This window comes from Eptatretus burgeri, chromosome 9, assembly GCF_056783735.1.
Source record: "Eptatretus burgeri isolate ZD-2024b chromosome 9, Ebu_testis_v1, whole genome shotgun sequence".
NCBI classification, from domain to species: Eukaryota; Metazoa; Chordata; class Myxini; order Myxiniformes; family Myxinidae; genus Eptatretus; species Eptatretus burgeri.
Window position 1 is genome coordinate 5897878 of NC_140969.1, and position 18725 is coordinate 5916602.

Here is an 18725-nt window from a genome sequence, read left to right on the forward strand (position 1 = left end):
TAGGTGAGATATCTCGAAGTACATGCGTAGTTAGCCCAAACCCGTTGTATAGAGGGAATTTATGTGATCCATTTGGGCTGCGATCCTTTGAGTTAGGCGTTTTTCATTTTCTATCTTTTATTTCAAACACACAACATTTCAACAACCACGCCATCCCATCACAGCGCCAACCACACTGCAACCACGCCACCTCCACCATCTACGCTACCACATCTTCGCCACTCGCCATTCAACAGGCTCCGTGCGGTTACGATCTCCGTGGAGGAACAAACAAAAACCAACAAGGATGCTCGGTGGGCTTTTCCCACCTGTTTTTCCCGTCTGACTTCCCCGCGCTTTGGAGTTGAGGAAGAGCGATGCAGGTCAGAGGTCATGTAAAGGTGGGGCCTCTTTTTGGGGGAAATAATTCTCTGGCTCTGAGCCAAAAACTGACTCCCTCGGCCCCCGGATGGAGCGGGGTGGAGGGAAAGCGTGAGGGAACACCCTTTTTCGGGAACCCTCTCGAAGGAAGGTGGAGCCGAGAACGGGGCGGGGCGAAGGTTGGAGCCCCGGGCGATAAAAGACGTAACACGGGCGGGCGCAAGGGGCGCTTTTTCTTCCTCTTCGTCTTGGCTGGTGGTTCGGTTGGTTTTTGTGGAGAGTTGGTCTTCAGGAAGAGGTCCTGTGTCCGTGCCTTGGCGAGCGGCACTATCACGAAGGCACGGACGGGAGACGTGGCGGTGCCCGTTGCGAGGTGGACCTGTGCATCTGGACGGGGAGTGCCGGAGAGGGTTCGCCGGCCGCGAGAGAGGTCGGGGCCGGGCGCGACCACGCTGACGGTCGTGGGAGAGGGACTCACCAGCCAAAGGGAAGTCGCGACTTTCTTTCTTTCTTTTCTTTGGGGTTTTTGTATGGATCCTATGGCGCCGTGTCTCGTAAAGTAGAACTGTTTAAGTGTTGCCATGTGTACGCGTATTCGGTTGTAGCTCTGCATCGTTTCTTTTGTTTTAATTGCTTTATGTGCATTTTGATTGTGTATTGCTGTAAATACGTGCCTTTCGTGCTTGTCTGTGTGTGTGTGTGAATAAAATGCTTGCTTGTTGAACTGTGCCCGTTTCGCTTTGTCTTTTCTCTATTGACCCTCCATCTTGCATCATGGAAAGGGGTTCGTAGTGGGTGCAACATCCCAGTAATTAATCGGAACCGTCAAGGCCGACGATAACACCGCTCGGTTATCACTGGAGCACGGAACGGACCGCTTTAGCGGTTCGTGTCCGGAGTCAGCCTGTGGCGTGGTACGATCGCCCAGTCAACCATCCGCGCAGGTACTTAGGTAGATCGAATTTGGCGAGCGACCCTATCCTGCGCGGGTGGGCAATTGGCACGGTCGTGGTGGGGTTAAACCCCCACCCGTGACTAGCTCCCGGCGTTGTTCCGAGAGGGTCACGACAGAATTGTCCGTCCGGTGGGCGACGTACCGCGATTCGAGTGACGCGGCCGTCCACACGCCGGCGGGCGCGAATTCGCAACAATATATACAGTGGGGAGAACAAGTATTTGATACACTGCCGATTTTGCAGGTTTTCCCACTTACAAAGCACGTCGAGGTCTTTAATTTTTATCATAGGTACACTTCAACTGTGAAAGACGGAATCACAAACAAAAATCCTGAAAATCACATTGTATGATTTTTAAATAATTAATTTGCATTTTATTGCATGAAATAAGTATTTGATCACCTACCAACCAGTAAAAATTCTGGCTCTCACAGACCTGTTAGTTTTGTCTTTAAGAAGCCCTCCCATTCTCCACTCATTACCTGTATTAACCGCACCTGTTTGAACTCGTTATCTGCATAAAAGACAGCTGTCCGCACTCAATCAATCAATCAGACTCCAACCTCTCCACAATGGGCAAGACCAGAGAGCTGTCTAAGGACATCAGGGACAAAATTGTAGACTTGCACAAGGCTGGGATGGGCTCCAGGACAATAGGCAAGCAGCTTGGTGAGAAGGCAACAATTGTTGGCGCAATTATTAGAAAATGGAAGAAGTTCAAGATAACAGTCAACTCCCTCGGTCTGGGGCTCCATGCAAGATCTCACCTCGTAGAGCCTCAATGATCATGAGAAAGATGAGGGATCAGCCCAGAACGACACAGCAGGACCTGGTCAATGACCTGAAGAGAGCTGGGACCACAGTATCAAAGAAAACCATAAGTAACACACTACGCCGTCATGGATTAAAATCCTGCAGCGCACGCAAGGTCCCTCTGCTCAAGCCAGCGCATGTCCAGGCCCGTCTGAAGTTTGCCAATGACCATCTGGATGATCCAGAGGAGGAATGGGAGAAGGTCATGTGGTCTGATGAGACCAAAATAGAGCTTTTTGGTTTAAACTCCACTCGCCGTGTTTGGAGGAAGAAGAAGGATGAGTACAACCCCAAGAACACCATCCCAACCGTGAAGCATGGAGGTGGAAACATCATTCTTTGCGGAAGCTTTTCTGCAAAGGGGACAGGAGGACTGCACCGTATTGAGGGGAGGATGGATGGGTCCATGTATCGCAAGATCTTGGCCAACAACCTCCTTCGCTCAACAAGAGCTTTGAAGATGGGGCGTGGCTGGATCTTCCAGCATGACAACGACCCGAAACACACAGCCAGGGCAACTAAGGAGTGACTCCGTAAGAAGCATCTCAAGGTCGTGGAGTGGCCTAGCCAGTCTCCAGACCTGAACCCAATAGAAAATCTTTGGAGGGAGCTGAAAGTCTGTGTTGCCCAGCGACAGCCCCGGAACCTGAAGGATCTGGAGAAGATCTGTATGGAGGAGTGGGCCAAAATCCCTGCTGCAGTCTGTGCAAACCTGGTTAAGAACTTTAGGAAACATCTGATCTCTGTAATTGCAAACAAAGGTTTCTGTACCAAATATTAAGTTCTGTTTTTCTGATGTATCAAATACTTATTTCATGCAATAAAATGCAAATTAATTATTTAAAAATCATACAATGTGATTTTCAGGATTTTTGTTTTAGATTCCACCTTTCACAGTTGAAGTGTACCTATGATAAAAATTACAGACCTCTACGTGCTTTGTAAGTGGGAAAACCTGCAAAATCGGCAGTGTATCAAATACTTGTTCTCCCCAGTGTGTGTGTGTGTGTGTGTGTGTGTGTGTGTGTGTGTGTGTGTGTGTGTGTGTGTGTGTGTGTGTGTGTGTGTGTGTGTGTGTGTGTGTGTGTGTGTGTGTGTGTGTGTGTGTGTGTGTGTGTGTGTGTGTGTGTGTGTATACACATACATATATATTGCCTAGAGAAAGTCGACACCCAGTTTCAAAGTTTTCACCTTTTGTTGCCCTCTAGCCTGGAATTAATTTATATTAAATCAGACTTTTTTCCACCTTTATTTACACATCGTAACCCACAACTTCCAAATGAAAAACAAATTCTACAAATTTCAGAAAGTTAATGAAAAATACAAACTGTTAGAACCCCCCCCCCCCCCTTCCTGAGTTGATACTTGGTGGAAGCATCTTTGACAGCAATTACAGCTGTGAGTCTGTTAAGATAGGTCTCTAGCAACTTTGCACACCTTGATTAGGAAATATTTGCCCATTCTTGTGGACAAAACTGTTCAAGCTCAGTCAAGTTATGTTGGAGCGTTGATGGACAACAATCTTCAAGTCATGCCACAGATTTATGATTGGATTTAAGTTTGGGCTCTGAATGGGCCATTCAAGGACATTGATCTATTTGTTCATTAGCCAGTCCAGTGTAGCTTTGGCTGTGTGCTTCAGGTCGTTGTCATGATGAAAGGTGAACTTCCGTCCCAATTTCAGTATTCTTGTAGAGGCCAGCAGGTTTTCCTCTAGGATTTCGCTGTATTTTGCTCCATCCATTTTCCCTTCTATCCCGACAAGTGCTCTATCCGCAACCTTTTGAGATACCCTGCTTACAGACAAACAAACAGACATGGGTAAAAACATAACTTCCCTTCTATCCCGGAACATTGAGTAAACAAGATGGACACCACAGAGACTTCCAGGAAGGAAAGCAGGGAATTTGAAGGAGGTGGGTTTGGGGTAGATTTGCGGGGGTAGAAAAGATCGAGGTTTTGGATGGGGGAAGATAAGAGGTGGAGGTGAACAGCTGTTTTGAAGGCCTGGAGGGAAGAATGGGATTGAAGAGAGTGTAGGAGTTTATCACAGAGGTGGGGGAAAAAGAGGAATGAAAGAGTGAAGGTGAGTAGTGGTTCGTGATTTTGGTAGTTTTACCAGAAGGGGGTTGCTGACGGACCTTGAGCGCCCTGCGAAAATAAGGGGGGGAGGGAGACATATCGCAGACAGAGTAGGCGGGGGCGAGACCGGAGAGGAGACAGTAGAAGACAGAAAGACCACCAACCTGCCTGCGGGAGAGAGTGAGAGGCCCAAAGACTCACCCTCACTGCAAGAGCATCCTAAATGCTTTGATTTCCACAGCGTGAAGCCGAGAAAGTTGAGAGGCAGGAGCACAAGCCCAGAGTGGAGAGCAGTTCTCCATGAAGCTGTGGACGAAAGCTTTGTGTGTGGTCAGGAGCTCAGGTGGGCCAAGGAAGGACTTTGGATGACGGAGGATGCCCAGTCGGCGACTGGCTTTGGAGGCCAGGTTGGAAATGCGGCTTTGCCAGGAAAGAACATGGCAGATCGTGAGACCCAGAAGCTTGAATGAAAGGACTTCTTCAAGAGGATTGTTGAGAAAGTAGTTGGGGGTGGGGGGGGTTCCAAACGATCCTTTTGGCGAGACATAGTGAGAGTGTGAGATTTGTAAGGATTGAAAGACATGTTCCACATGTAAGACCAGTTTGTGATTTTATCCAGATCTGCAGAGAGAGAAGAAGCTGCTGCTTGCCGGTCTGAGGGATGACAGATGGTACGGCAGAGGGTGGAGTCATTAACAAAGAGATAAAGAGGATTTTCCAGAGAGTCTGAGAAATCAGTGATGAAAACCACAAAAAGAACAGGGCCCAGAACACTACCTTGAGGAACTCCAGCCTGGACAGGAAGAGGGGATGAAAGAACTCCATTTAGGGCCACACGTTGGCTGCGACAGGAGAGGAAGTCTGCGAGCCATGAGTGGAGATGGGCTTGGATACCATCAGAAGAGAGTTTGGTGAGCAGGCAGAGTGCCCGACCATGTCAAAAGCACGGGATATGTCCTTTATGTACTATAAATGTGGCTTTCCCACCACAGGAAGAGAGTTTGGTGAGCAGGGCAGGGTGCCAGACCATGTCAAAAGCACACGATATGTCCTTTATGTGGCATAAAGGCCTGTCGCTCTTTCAAAGTTGCCATTTGCCTCTTAGTGGCCTCTCTGATCAGTCTCCTCCTTGCTTGGTTATCCAGTTTGAAGGGACGGTCTGATCTAGGCAGGGTCTTGGTGGTTCCATACGCCTTCCACTTCTTAACGATTGTCTTGACTGTACTCCAAGAGATATTCAAGGCTATTAAAATATTTTATACCCATCCCCTGATCTGTGCCTTTCCACAACTTTATCTCGGAGGTCTTTTGAAAGCTCCTTGGGGCTCATGCTGAGTCTTTGCTGTGAAATGCACTACCCAGCAGAGGAAACCTACAGGAACAGCTGATTTTATTCTGAAATGATCAGAATCACTGCAATTTATCACAGGTTAACTTGGTGTGTGATTTTGAAGGTGATTGATTACACCTGAGCTAATTTACAATTCCTATTATAAGGTGGGTGGACACTTATCCAACAAGATATTCTCGTTTTGCACTTTAATTAATTCTCCGAAATTTGTACAATTTGTTTTTCACTTGGAAGTTGTGGATTATGATGTGTAAATAAAGGTGGAAAAAAAAATCTGATTTAATGTAATTTAATTCCAGGCTACAAGGCAACAAAAGGTGAAAAATTTGAAAAGAGGGTGTACACTTTCTTTTTCCACTGTATGTAATATATCACCGTTTTTTTCTGACCATAGGTTAATGCCTGAAACAGCTTCTCCTTGCTTCCAATAGCGGTGAGCATCGCTCTATCAACGTTCTGTTGATTCCATCCAATATTAAATTCAAACTTGGCAAACATTGTGTACATTACATAATGTGTCCCCTCGCTCATAGCAATGAATTTTATAACCATACAACTGTTTTAAGAATGCATTCAACATACATGGGCATTGTAATACCACTAAAAACATATGCAATATAATTGTAAAATGTTTATCTTGGTTTATGCTTTTCAGGGTTCAGCATATTTGTGTTTATCTTTGTAAATACTTTGTTACCTCATTGTGTGTTATCTTAATAGCATAATGACGTACTCCCTCCATCACCCTGAGAAGTAGGTCTCAAATATAAATTTCAAAAGAACAAAAATATTTTGAAAATAAAATACTTAACTGATTTTTAAACAAACAAGCATAATTATATGTAATGAATAACAAATGAAAGTGAATTAACAAACCACACACTTACCATGCTTGGCACCTGTAACCTCTGCCCTGTTGCGCTTTGCTCGTCATTGTAGCTCGACTCCAAGCTGATAATATCATCAATGACATCATCAATCTACCAGAAAGAGAGAGAGAGGGAATGGGAGTTTTGAGAGCCTTGTATGAGAATGATAGAATATGAAAGGGGAATTTAGAACGAGAGAGACATTAAACTACATGTTTCTATTGCTGTTACCTTGAAGTGAAACAAGAATGAAATTTCAAAAAGTCATCATCTTTATTCATTTTGCGTCCTTACGTGCACAAACGTATAATGAAGCGGAAAATACAACAAAAGTTTTCTGATTTGTAAAAATGCTGAGGACTCCAAAAAGATAATTTATTTCCTTTTAAAGCTCCACGAAGTAATTTCTGATTGGGTGGATGAGGGAAAGGCAGTGGACATAGTATATCTCGACTTTAAGAAGGCATTTGATAAGGTACCGCATCAGAAGTTGTTCGCCAAGGTGAGGGCTTGTGGAGTGGTTGGTCAGGTTGCTAATTGGATTGTAAACTGGCTTAGTGATGGGAAGCAAAGAGTAGCTGTGAGTGGGAAGATGTCTTTCTGGGAGGATTTAAGTAGCGGGGTACCTCAGGGATCAGTACTCGGACCATTACTATTTATAATTTACCTCAATGATTTGGAAAGTGGGATGAAGAGAAGGCTTTCTAAAATTGCAGATGACCCAAAGCTTGGAGGTTAGTTAGATAGCCAAGATGGGGTGGTGATGAAATTCAGGAAAATCGACATACTTTAATAGATGGCAAAAAGATTGGTGGATGTAATTTAACCTGAACAAGTGTAAGGTGCTAGTGACGGGAAAGAATGATGAAAATTGAGATTACCTGATGCAAGGTGCAATCTTGCAGCATGTCACACAAAAATAGGATCTGGTGGTGCTGATAGATACAGCAGGTAAGCAGGCAGGACAATGCCAGGCAGCATTCAGTAAAGCTAACAGTTTTATATATTACTAGTGGGGTATGCTTCCACATTGTAAGCAATAACGAACCATGCTTCCCCATTGTCTCGGCTCACTCACCTGCATTAAAAAAAATATTTATTTTTATTTAGTATTTTTCATTTATTTATATTATTATTAGGGACACTTTCCGACGGTTCTGTGACTTTTCCTGGTTTATTGGCTTCGATGTCCATCGGTACGCCAAATTACCGTGATTCCCAATTGTCTTGGGTTGCTCACCTGCATTAAATTTTTCATTATTTCTTTTCTTTTTTTGTTTTGCATTTATTTATATTACTAGCAAATACAAGCCGTCACTTCGCTCATGGGGTATTAAGGAGTGGGGTTGAGAGAGGAGGGAGGGGAGGGAGAGAGAGAGGAAGAAAGGAGAGAGGGAGGGGAGAGAGAGGATCCTGTAGGGAGGGGAAGCTAGGAAGGGGGGAAGAGTGAGGAAGGGAGGGGGAGGTGGGGAGAGCTATGCCTCATCAAATGTTGCGATACCACGGGAGGGATGGATGTGAGGAGGGGGTGAAAGAGAGAGAGAATGAAAAAAAAAAGAAGAGAGAAAGTTGAGGGGTGGAGGTGGGCTTAGTAAAGAGAATGACATGTTATGCTTAATGACCGAACAGACACAGAAAAACAAACTCATGTCAGAATAGCTGGACACATGACACAATAGAGTTTATAATCTAATCCGCTGGCACATCTGCAAAAACTTTGATGTCCTAGTTCCAGAAAATTTGTGGGAACATGAACCAAAAGTAATCACTGAAAACATGGAAGTACCTACCACTCACGTACGATGGAATGATCCTATTGAGCATGAACATTGAAAACAAAGCGTTGCGACCAGATATCATACTTAGGTACAAAAAAAATAGAAGAAAGTGTTGCTGATTCAGCTGTTAATACCATTGATTTTGGATGAAACGATGCAGAAATCAAGAATACGACCAAATACCAAGACCTCAAGAATGAAGTGAGAAGATCCTGGAAGCTGAAGAATGCCAAAGTTGTACTAGTGATAGCTGGAGCTACAGGAATGATGACAAAGAACCTCACAAAGATATTAAGCACAGGGGCAATACCCCTGGGCACTCACCTGGTAGTGGCTGGATAAGATAACCAGGCAACCCCTGGTTGGCATGGATGATCCACAACGTATATAATGGAGAAAAAAGTAAATACCTTTGGATTTTTAAAAATGCCATGAACAAACCTTGGTACATCACGGGTGATAAAGGCTGTGGTCAAATTTCATTGTAATTGTTTGTGTGGTTTCAAAAAAGAAAGCAAATACATATTTTGGTGGGTAACTCCCCCGTAGAACCCCTTAAGGCCCGGTCACACCTTGACGTTTTAGCCAGCGATGGCAACGTATTAAAATGTATGTAAAACGCTGGCTTACGTTGAACTTTTGATGTTTTTTTTTAAAGATTCGGACGTATTCATAGCGACTTGGTCTTATGTATAACGCATTGGTAACGGACACAGAACGTTTCGTTGTGTTATAGATAACTTATACCAACGAATACTGAACCTGTTGTCGGCCTACACAACCGATGCCCAACGATAGTCTAACTTAGGCATAGCGCGTTGCACGCATCGCCGACGATGTCGTGACGTAGCCTATTAAAAGGCTGACTTACAACGATTCGAATCATAACTGCCGTAGAAATGGAAGTGTCAACATCGCGGTCACACCTTGGCGATCTTGCCAGCGTATGCCGACCTAAGAAAAATGTGTCTAAAACGTTGGGGCACATCAAATACGGTATGAGTAAGTTTGGTATACGTGAGTAGAACGCTAAAGTACCCTATCATACGTCGTAGTAAGTAGAGTACGTCAATAAATTTTAAACATGTTCAAAATTTTACGACGTACTCGGCGTATGACACACGTTCCGCATGCGATGGGGATAAGTTTTACACACGATATGTGGACGCTTACACACGTCCACAAAGGCTACTTATAAGCTACTCATAAGTCGAAACACGTCGCGGTAATGTCTTTTTTACGTGAAACTTATTTCTAACTTATGTTTGACGTGCTTTGAACCAATTATTTACGTAGTCCCAACACACATTGACGTATGTAGACATATTCCAATGACGTCTTCCGGTCGACAAAAAAAAAAAAATTAACGTGTTTCTAGCTTACAACTGCCATATAAAGACGTGTTCCCAGCGGTTTTGGGAATTGGTATATAAAAATGCTGCTCATAAAAGGGGAACCCAACAGTGTTTTCGAGTCCTTTTTGAGTTGATGTCCATGTCAGCAGTAACAGTATCAGTATCAGTATCAGTATTAGTATTAGTTTGTTCATGTTGGCAGTCGTAGGTGAGTGTGAGGGGGAGGGTGTGGGTTATGATGGATCGTCCTTGCGTCCGCGTGTCCACGGGTAGGAGACATCTTTTCACCATTGTTCGAAGTTCTTCGCGGCTAATTTTTTATGGGGCTTTTTCAACAATGAGCTATAGCTTGTTTTTACGATTTAGGTCTATTCACAACGGGTTGGACAAATGCACAATGAACTAATAATGTGCATAGAGCGCTTTGATTACTTATAGACACGATATACCAACGAATAATTATCGTGAAGCCGGCGTTCACAAACTATGCCCAACGATAGCCTAACTTATCCATATCGTGCAGCAGTTTATCTTTGCCGGTGACGTAGGGTTTGCTATTCATAGGCTGCCACTCAACGATTTAAATGGCTGCATCTCCACTATTGAAAGTAGACGCTTGCGCTCAACAATTGGATTTTTTTTACACTCAACGACTTTTAAACGGTACCACTCAGCTATTTTCATTGTTTGCAATGAACGATTTAAATTGCTGTCACTCACCTTTGTTTTTTGACGCTGGGGTTTGGAAATTTGAAGCGTTTCTTCTGAACGTGTTAAAACGCTCAAACTCGACTATTTTAAATAGACGCTGCCGATGGACAATTGGAATCATAGCTAAGCTAGACATCGAAGTGTGAACATCCTCATCATGCCGAAGAAAAGTTTGAAGAATGCTGCAAATAAGTGTCCTGGCCGTGGCCGTGGACGCTGACGCAAGGACGATCCATTATACCGACGTCTTTCAGCCTATGAGTAACTTAAAAGTAACGTCTGTCAATGTGTGGCAACGATCGCGTAACGTGCCAACAACACGTTAATCATAGGTTAGAAATAAGTTTCGGGTACGCTAAACATTACCTCGGCGTGTCTCAACTTATGATTAACTTACAAGTAGCATGTGTTGACGTCTGTCAACGATCGCAGACCGTGCATACAACTTGTGGCCAGCGTAGCGGAACGTGTGAGTCATACGCCGGCATACGTCGTGAAATTTCAAGCATGAAAAAATTTGAGGACAACCAAAAAGTACAACGTTTAAAGCCAACGTACAACGACGTATGGCAGTGTTTTTCAGCGTGCTCTCAATGTTATCAAAACTTACCCATAACGTATTCAACGTGTGCCAGCGTTTTAGAAAAAAAATTCAAACATCGGCATACGTTGGCTAAAACGTCAAGGTGTACCTTTAGACCCCAGTTTTTTTAATGTCGTGAACAAACTTTGGTTCGTCACAGGTGGTGAAGTTGTGGCCAAGTTTCATCGGAATTGTATGTGTAGTTTCTGGTAAGAAAGCAAATGCATATTTTTGGAGGCAACCCTCCTTCGAGCTAGATTTTTCTCATGTCATGAACAAACTTTGGTACATCATTGGTGACGAAGGTTGTCATGAAGTTTCATTATAATTATGTGCATTGTTTGAGAAGAAAGCAAATACCTCTTAGAAGACATAACCCCCCCTCCCCCCGTAAACTCCCTCTGTCGACCCCTTCAGACTCAATTTCTATTTTACTTTAATGCCATCGTGGGTGATGAAGATTGTGGTAAATTTTTATTGAAATTGTGTGTGTAGTTTCTGAGAAGAAGTTGCAAGTATTTGTGGACGGACGGACGATGCGCCATCACATAAGCTCCCCTGAACGACTTCACAGGTGAGCTGCAAACCATCCCTAGGAATATTATTACAAACGAACTCAGTGACGATACTAAAGAGACCCCGAGGGTACAAAATTTTGAGAACAGAAAACTTCACAGCTTGGTCCATGAATTGTGACCCCTTGCCGAAATAAAGGTGGATCCTTTGAGCCTGCTCTGGGAGGACTCCATTCCACATTCTGAAACCCACACATGTAGTTACCAATCAATGACACACACACACACACACACACACACACACACACACACACACACACACACACACACACACACACACACACACACACACACACACACACTCTTGGCCGATATTGGCAATTTTTCGGGAATCAGGTTGTTATCAGTGTGATTACCAACTACAGTACGTACTGTATCAGTGTGATTGCTAACTACAGTACATACTGTATCAGTGTGGTTACCAGCTACAGTATGTACTGAACCAGTGTGATTGCCAACTACAGTACAGACTGTACCGGTGTGATTACCAACTACAGTATGTACTGTATCAGTGTGATTACCAACTACAGTACGTACTGTATCAGTGTGATTACCAACTACAGTACGTACTGTATCAGTGTGATTACCAACCACAGTACATACTGTACCAGTGTGATTACCAACTACAGTATGAACTGTATCAGTGTGCTTACCAACTACAGTACATACTGTATCAGTGTGATTACCAACCACAGTACGTCCTGTATCAGTGTGATTACCAACTACAGTACGTACTGTACCAGTGTGATTACCAGCTACAGTAAGTACTGTACCAGTGTGATTACCAGCCACAGTACGTACTGTATCAGTGTGATTACCAACCACAATACGTACTGTATCAGTGAGATTAACAACTACAGTACGTACTGTATCAGTGTGATTAACAACTACAGTACATACTGTATCCATGTGCTTAACAGCTACAGTACGTACTGCATCAGTGCGATAACCAACTACAGTACATACTGTATCAGTGTGATTACCAACTACAGTACATCCTGTGTCAGTGTGATTACCAACTACAGTACGTACTGCATCAGTGTGATTACCAGCTACAGTACGTACTGTATCAGTGCGATTACCAGCTACAGTACGTACTGTATCAGTGTGATTACCAGCTACAGTACGTACTGTATCAGTGCGATTACCAACTACAGTACGTCCTGTGCCAGTGTGATTACCAGCTACAGTACGTACTGTATCAGTGTGATTACCAGCTACAGTACGTACTGTATCAGTGTGATTACCAGCTACAGTACGTACTGTATCAGTGTGATTACCAGCTACAGTACGTACTGTATCAGTGCGATTACCAACTACAGTACGTCCTGTGCCAGTGTGATTACCAGCTACAGTACATACTGTATCAGTGTGATTACCAGCTACAGTACGCACTGTACCAGTGAGATTACCAGCTAGAGTGCGTACTGTATCAGTGCGATTACCAACCACAGTACGTACTGTATCAGTGTGATTACCAACTACAGTACATACTGTATGTGTGATTACCAACTACAGTACATACTGTATGTGTGATTACCAACTACAGTACGTACTGTATACAACACACAAACCTTGAGTATCTTTCACCAAAAAACGTTACATTTACATCGACGTTTCAGGGAGATGATCACAAACATTAATCTTCATAAACAGCGGCGTGTGATTGGTGGAAAAAATTGTCTCGGTAATTAAAAAAATACATTAACATGATAAATGGCTCGGAAATCGGGTTTTATCAAATATATTTTGTTTTGAAACTCACAAAGAGAAACAAATAAACTTTATAAACAAATCAGATAATTAAATACTTTATAAACAGACACGAGGACAAAGGAAAACCTGTTAGAACGTCCATAAAGATCCCGGGATGAAACTTCACCCCCACGGCACCAGTAACGGGCACCACGGCATGTCCACGGAGAGTCCGTACAGATCGACATCTACCCACATGTACCACGTCCGTGTGTGCTGTGTACGTACCTCTACTTCTACCTCGGAGTCACTGTCGACTGTTCATCCCGATCAGGACACCAACTGGACTGTACAGCTTGTCAAGTGGCTTAAGCACTCCAGCAAGCGCTCCGACGGAACGCCCGGCTTGACAAGCGATTACCAATTGCCGTTGATAAAACGATGCATCTGGAAACGCCGATGTAATGTCCGAATCGGATAAATCAACACTTTTTTCAGAGTCGGAACTGCTGATACTTTCAAATCTGGATCTTACATTTAGTAATAATATTTGGTTTAACAGATTCTCTCGGTTATTCACATTCGTAAACTAAATAAAGCCACGAACGCTGACGTCTCCGGGTGTTAATAAGCATTGTAACATACCCGGCGATTCGTAGCTATGATGAACAGGTATTCGATAATATGAGCGAGGAAAGTAAAAAAAAAAAAATTATCGTTAAGAAATCGTTGCGGTCTGTTCCAAGTCGAGGCGAGGTTGAGCAGGTCAAAAAACATGGCGGCTTCAGACCCCAGCGAGGTTACCAAGGAAACGCTTTAAGACCTCAGGCAGTGAGGTGGCCAAGAATTGCCTGATGAAGGATATAATTAAATAAGGCTGTTAATTATAATCTTTAAAAGGGATGGTTTAATTAACTCAAACACACAATTTACACTCTTACACTTCCTTGGAGTTCCCTTAATATGCATACAAAGTTTCAGGCTGCTCGGTTTTATGGTTTTGGAGTTTTGGAGGAGATACACTGACACACACACACACATGCCAATGCGCGCACACACACACACACACACGCACGCACGCACGCACGCACGGACGGACGGACGCACGCACGCACGCGCGCGCACACACACACACACACACACACACACACACACACACACACACACACACACACACACACACACACACACACACACACACACACACACACATTGCCTTTTATTGGTATAGATAAACAGCCACGTGTGACAGATGGAAAAAAATTGGCTCGGTAATTTAGAAAACCTGTTATTCTGCAAATAGCTCGGATATCGGGTGTTATTGCATGAACCACTCACTCAGGGTGACGGAGCATGAACCACTCACTCAGGGTGACGGAGCATGAACCACTCACTCAGGGTGACGGAGCATGAACCACTCACTCAGGGCGCCGTAGCACGAACCATTCGCTTAGGGTGACAGAGCAAGTACCACTCGTTCTGAATTATGCGGCACAGGAAAAGCATCCGCAGAGTGAACGGTTTACTCAGTATGACATAGCGCGGTACCGCTGTCGATAATGGGCACTCAGCAAGTGGCTCAGGCACTCATACATGCTCTCCAATTAAATTGTTGATAAGGAATGGTTGGCGAGACTGTCGCTGCATACCATAAAGGATGGCTTTAAAGTTAAAGGTTAACTTTAAAGTTAAAGGTTAACTTTTAACTTTAAAGTTAAAACCAAGCATGAAGCAGTTAATGATATAAAATGAATTCATTCAAAAAATGACGAGCCACAAAAGAGTTGCTGCTCAATGCAGAACAACCCTGGATAGATCACAAAGTTCAATCGCCCATGAAATAAACATTGCAAATAACCCGCAATTTTGGCTGCTCGTCTGTGCATGTGTCGCGTGGTACATCGGTTCAGGGTCCGCGTAAACGTTATAACTTTTTTGTGAAATGTTCGTTTTTCACCAGATTTGCTTTGGTTCCCTGTGGAGCACCTCACAAAACCTCCGAAAATATAGACACAGATCTGGCCGACGCTCTGGATATGCAGTCCCTCTGGATGACAGGGCATGAGGTCTTGCAGTGAATGCATTAAATCATACAGTTCAATGAAGCTGGTTAATTTTGTTATGTTCCTAAATTTTATGTTTACTCAATATAATTCTCCAAACAGTAGAAAACGATAAGTTTAATGCTTTGGAAATTTCACATTTTCTGGCAGAGGGAACAGAGCCTTGCTTCCTTAAAGTAAATAGGTATAATCGGCTTATTTATAAGACTCGTTATTTCTTTAAATTATCAGATAACACAACAGATTTTGACACTTATTTAGTCCGGACGATATCCAATCCTGAAAATCGAAATAATATTTCGATGATATACTTTAATTAGCCCGTAAGAGTAGATCGTGGAAAATCTTCTCATAATGCATGAAATCACTCCAAGCTCCTAATTTGAAAACTTATAGTACATACAAAAGCGATGTACACAACAATTCATGACGATGATGAACAGGTATTCGAGTGAATGCAGTAAATTTTATTGCTCAATGAAGCTGGTTCCCGAAAATAAAAATTGCAGACAATCCACCATTTTGCCTGCTCATCTGTGCATGTGTCACGTGGTACATCTGTTTGAGGTCTGCGCAAATGTTTTTTTTGGTTTTTCTTGGAACGTCCATTTTTTACCAGATTTGGTTTGATTCCCTGAAGAGCACCTCGCGAAACCTCTGAAAATATAGACACAAATCTGGCAGACACTGTGGATCGGCATTCCCTCTGGGGGACATGGTGCGAGGTCTTGCAGTGAATGCATGAAATCATACAGCTCAATGAAGCTGGTTAATTTTGGCACATTCCTTAATTTTTTGTTCACTCAATATAATTCTCCAAACAGTAGAAAAAAAAAAAAGTTGCATGCTTTGGGAATTTCACATTTTCTTGTGTATGTATGGAGGAGGGAACAAGCTGTTTGCTCGGCTGTTAGCTCGGCTAACCCTTGCTTGCTTAAAGTAAATAGGTATGTCGGCTTAGTTATAGGACTCGTTATTTCTTTAAATAGTCAGATAACACAACAGATTTCGACACTTATTTAGTGCGGACGATATCCAATTCTGAAAATCAAAATAATATTTCAATGATATACTTTAATTTGTCCATGAAAGTAGATCGTGGAAAATCGTCTCAAAATGCATGAAATCGCTCCAAGCTCCTAATTTGAAAACTTATCGTACTTACAAAAGGGATGTACACAACGATTCGTAGCTATGATGAACAGGCATTCAATATGAGTGAGGAAAGTGAAAAATAAACTTTATCGTTAAGAAATCATTGCAGCCTGTTCCAAGTCGAGGTAAGGTTGAGCAGGCCAAAACACGTGGCGGCTTCAGACCCCAGAGAGTTTACCCAGGAAACTCTTTAAGACCCCAGACAGCGAGGTGGTCGAGGATCGCCTGATGAATGATATCATTAAATAAGGCTGTTAATTATCTTCAAAAGGGTGTTTTAATTCACTCAAACACCCAATTTTCACTCTTGCACTTCCTTGGCGTTTTCTTAGTGTGCATGCAAAGTTTCAGGCTGCTTGGTTTTATAGTTTTGGCGTTATGGAGAAGACACACACATTGCCTTTTATTAGTATAGATTATAATAATTATTATTGCTGATGCTTTGCGATGGTTCTGAATTTTCCTGGTGTATCGGCTTTGATGTCCATCGGCACGCAAAATTACCGTGCTTCCCAATTGTCTCAGGTCACTCACCTGCATTTAATTTTTCATTTATTTATTTATTTTTTCATTTATTTAGATTTTTATGTCCGGATGCTTTCCGATGGTTGTGTGATTTTTCTCGGTGTATCGGCTTTGGTGTCCGTCAGCACACCAAATTACCGTGCTTCCCAACTGTCTTGGGTCACTCACTTGCATTTATTTTTTTCATTTATTTATTTTCTTTCATTTTTTTACACTTATTTATATTTTCATTTCCGGACGCATTCCAAGGGTTCTGTGATTTTTTTCCCCCAGTGTATTGCCTTCGATATCCATCGGCACACAAAATTTCAGCTTTCTATTTCAGCCGAACATTTATATCAGTTCGTCAGTGAGGAGCCAATCATGGTTAGAATCAGCTTTATAGATTAGATTTGTGAGGGGTTAAATTATACATCAAAAGAGGTTGTTTTATATATATATATATATATATATATATATATATATATATATATATATATATATATATATATATATATATATTGTATACATGGTCTCGTCTCATGGAAGAGCGATGACAAAGAACAAATCAGTACACAACACACAAAGGGAACAGCAGGAGAAAGGAGAAACACCAACAACACGGCGGAGGGAGAAAGTAGATGGAGATGGACAAACAAGGGATGCAGGTAATGACGATGGGTAAGGAAGAATACAAAGGGTGGACAATATGGATACATAAGCAAAATTTTGGGAGGGTGGGAGTGGTTTAGTGGGTGCAGAAAAGGAATTTCGTGACTGTGCAGAAATTTACTGAGGCCTCATCTGGAATCACCACATCTGAGGAAGAACATAGCCACATTGAGCTACGAGATTGATTCCCGGGATATCTCGACTAACCTATGAGGAGTGGCTGAAAGAGACAGGACTTTATACATTGGAAAGGAGGTGATTGCAAGGGAATCTGATGGAGATGTTGAACATCATAAAGGGTGTGGATAAGACAGGTGCAGTGGAGTTTTTCAGGAGAGTGGACAATGTTAGCACCAGGGGTCAAAGCTTGAGTGTAAAGAAGATGAGAGTTAGGACAGTTTTAAGGTGGGGGTCTTTCAGTCGGAGAGGGGTTATTGCATGAAATGGTCTCCTCGGAAAAGTAGTGGCAGCGGATGAGGATGGGGTGAATAAGTTTAAATAGAATTTAGAAAGGTACCGTACCTGGATGCATTGGAGATAGAGGAGTATATTATGGGAATATTAATTTGTGTGCATGGTAGATAGCTTATGTGTGGATAAGTGATGACACGAGGGTTGGTGCTGTGCAGGCATGATGGGCCGAATGGCCTCCTCCTGCGGCGAAGTTCCTTGTGTGTCCTTGCGTAAAGCACCTGATTGAGAGTTTATTTTTACCTGATATTTGAAGCATCTGTTGGCAACATGTATTATATTGTCAAAAGTGTTGGGGCAGTCAGCCAATGTGCTGAGTTGATAATTCCGCCAGCATTTATTTATCCTTTTGTTATAATGTGTCGCTGTCATTAACACTTTGTTCCGAATGTTGGCAGACATCGGGCGTACTGTTGTGACGTTCATCCTTCAGTTGGAAGTAGAAGGTCAATGGCGGATTGTGGTATGTTGACTCCAGTCCTAAAGAAGTATTTTAACAGGTATCAGGTTAATTAAATCAAGTTGAATTTGGGGTTCGAGGACAGGCACTGCAGATTTTTAATGTTGTTGTCTTTGAATGGACTCAGCAGTTTGGCAAGGTATGTTGTCATGCTCGTCAATATAAAAGCGAAAACTGTCATCAAAGCCAGTAGGGTAGCATTGTCCAAAAATGTCAAATAAGACACTTTTATAAAGCAATATGCTACTTTGCAGTGCAGTAGGGAAAAAGAG

At 42.9% G+C, this 18725-nt stretch overlaps 1 protein-coding gene across 8 annotated transcripts in view; it reads right to left on the bottom strand.

The window, feature by feature from the left end:
• The window catches only part of LOC147019460 (transcription factor EB-like), a 105765-nt gene that overhangs the window by 12878 nt on the left and 74162 nt on the right, over nt 1–18725 (bottom strand). For all 8 annotated transcript variants that reach the window (XM_085893982.1, XM_085893975.1, XM_085893978.1 and 5 more), the window contains one exon: nt 6450–6542. In XM_085893982.1, coding sequence (XP_085750108.1) covers nt 6450–6542 — 93 coding nt within the window. The remainder of the gene's footprint in view (nt 1–6449; nt 6543–18725) is intronic.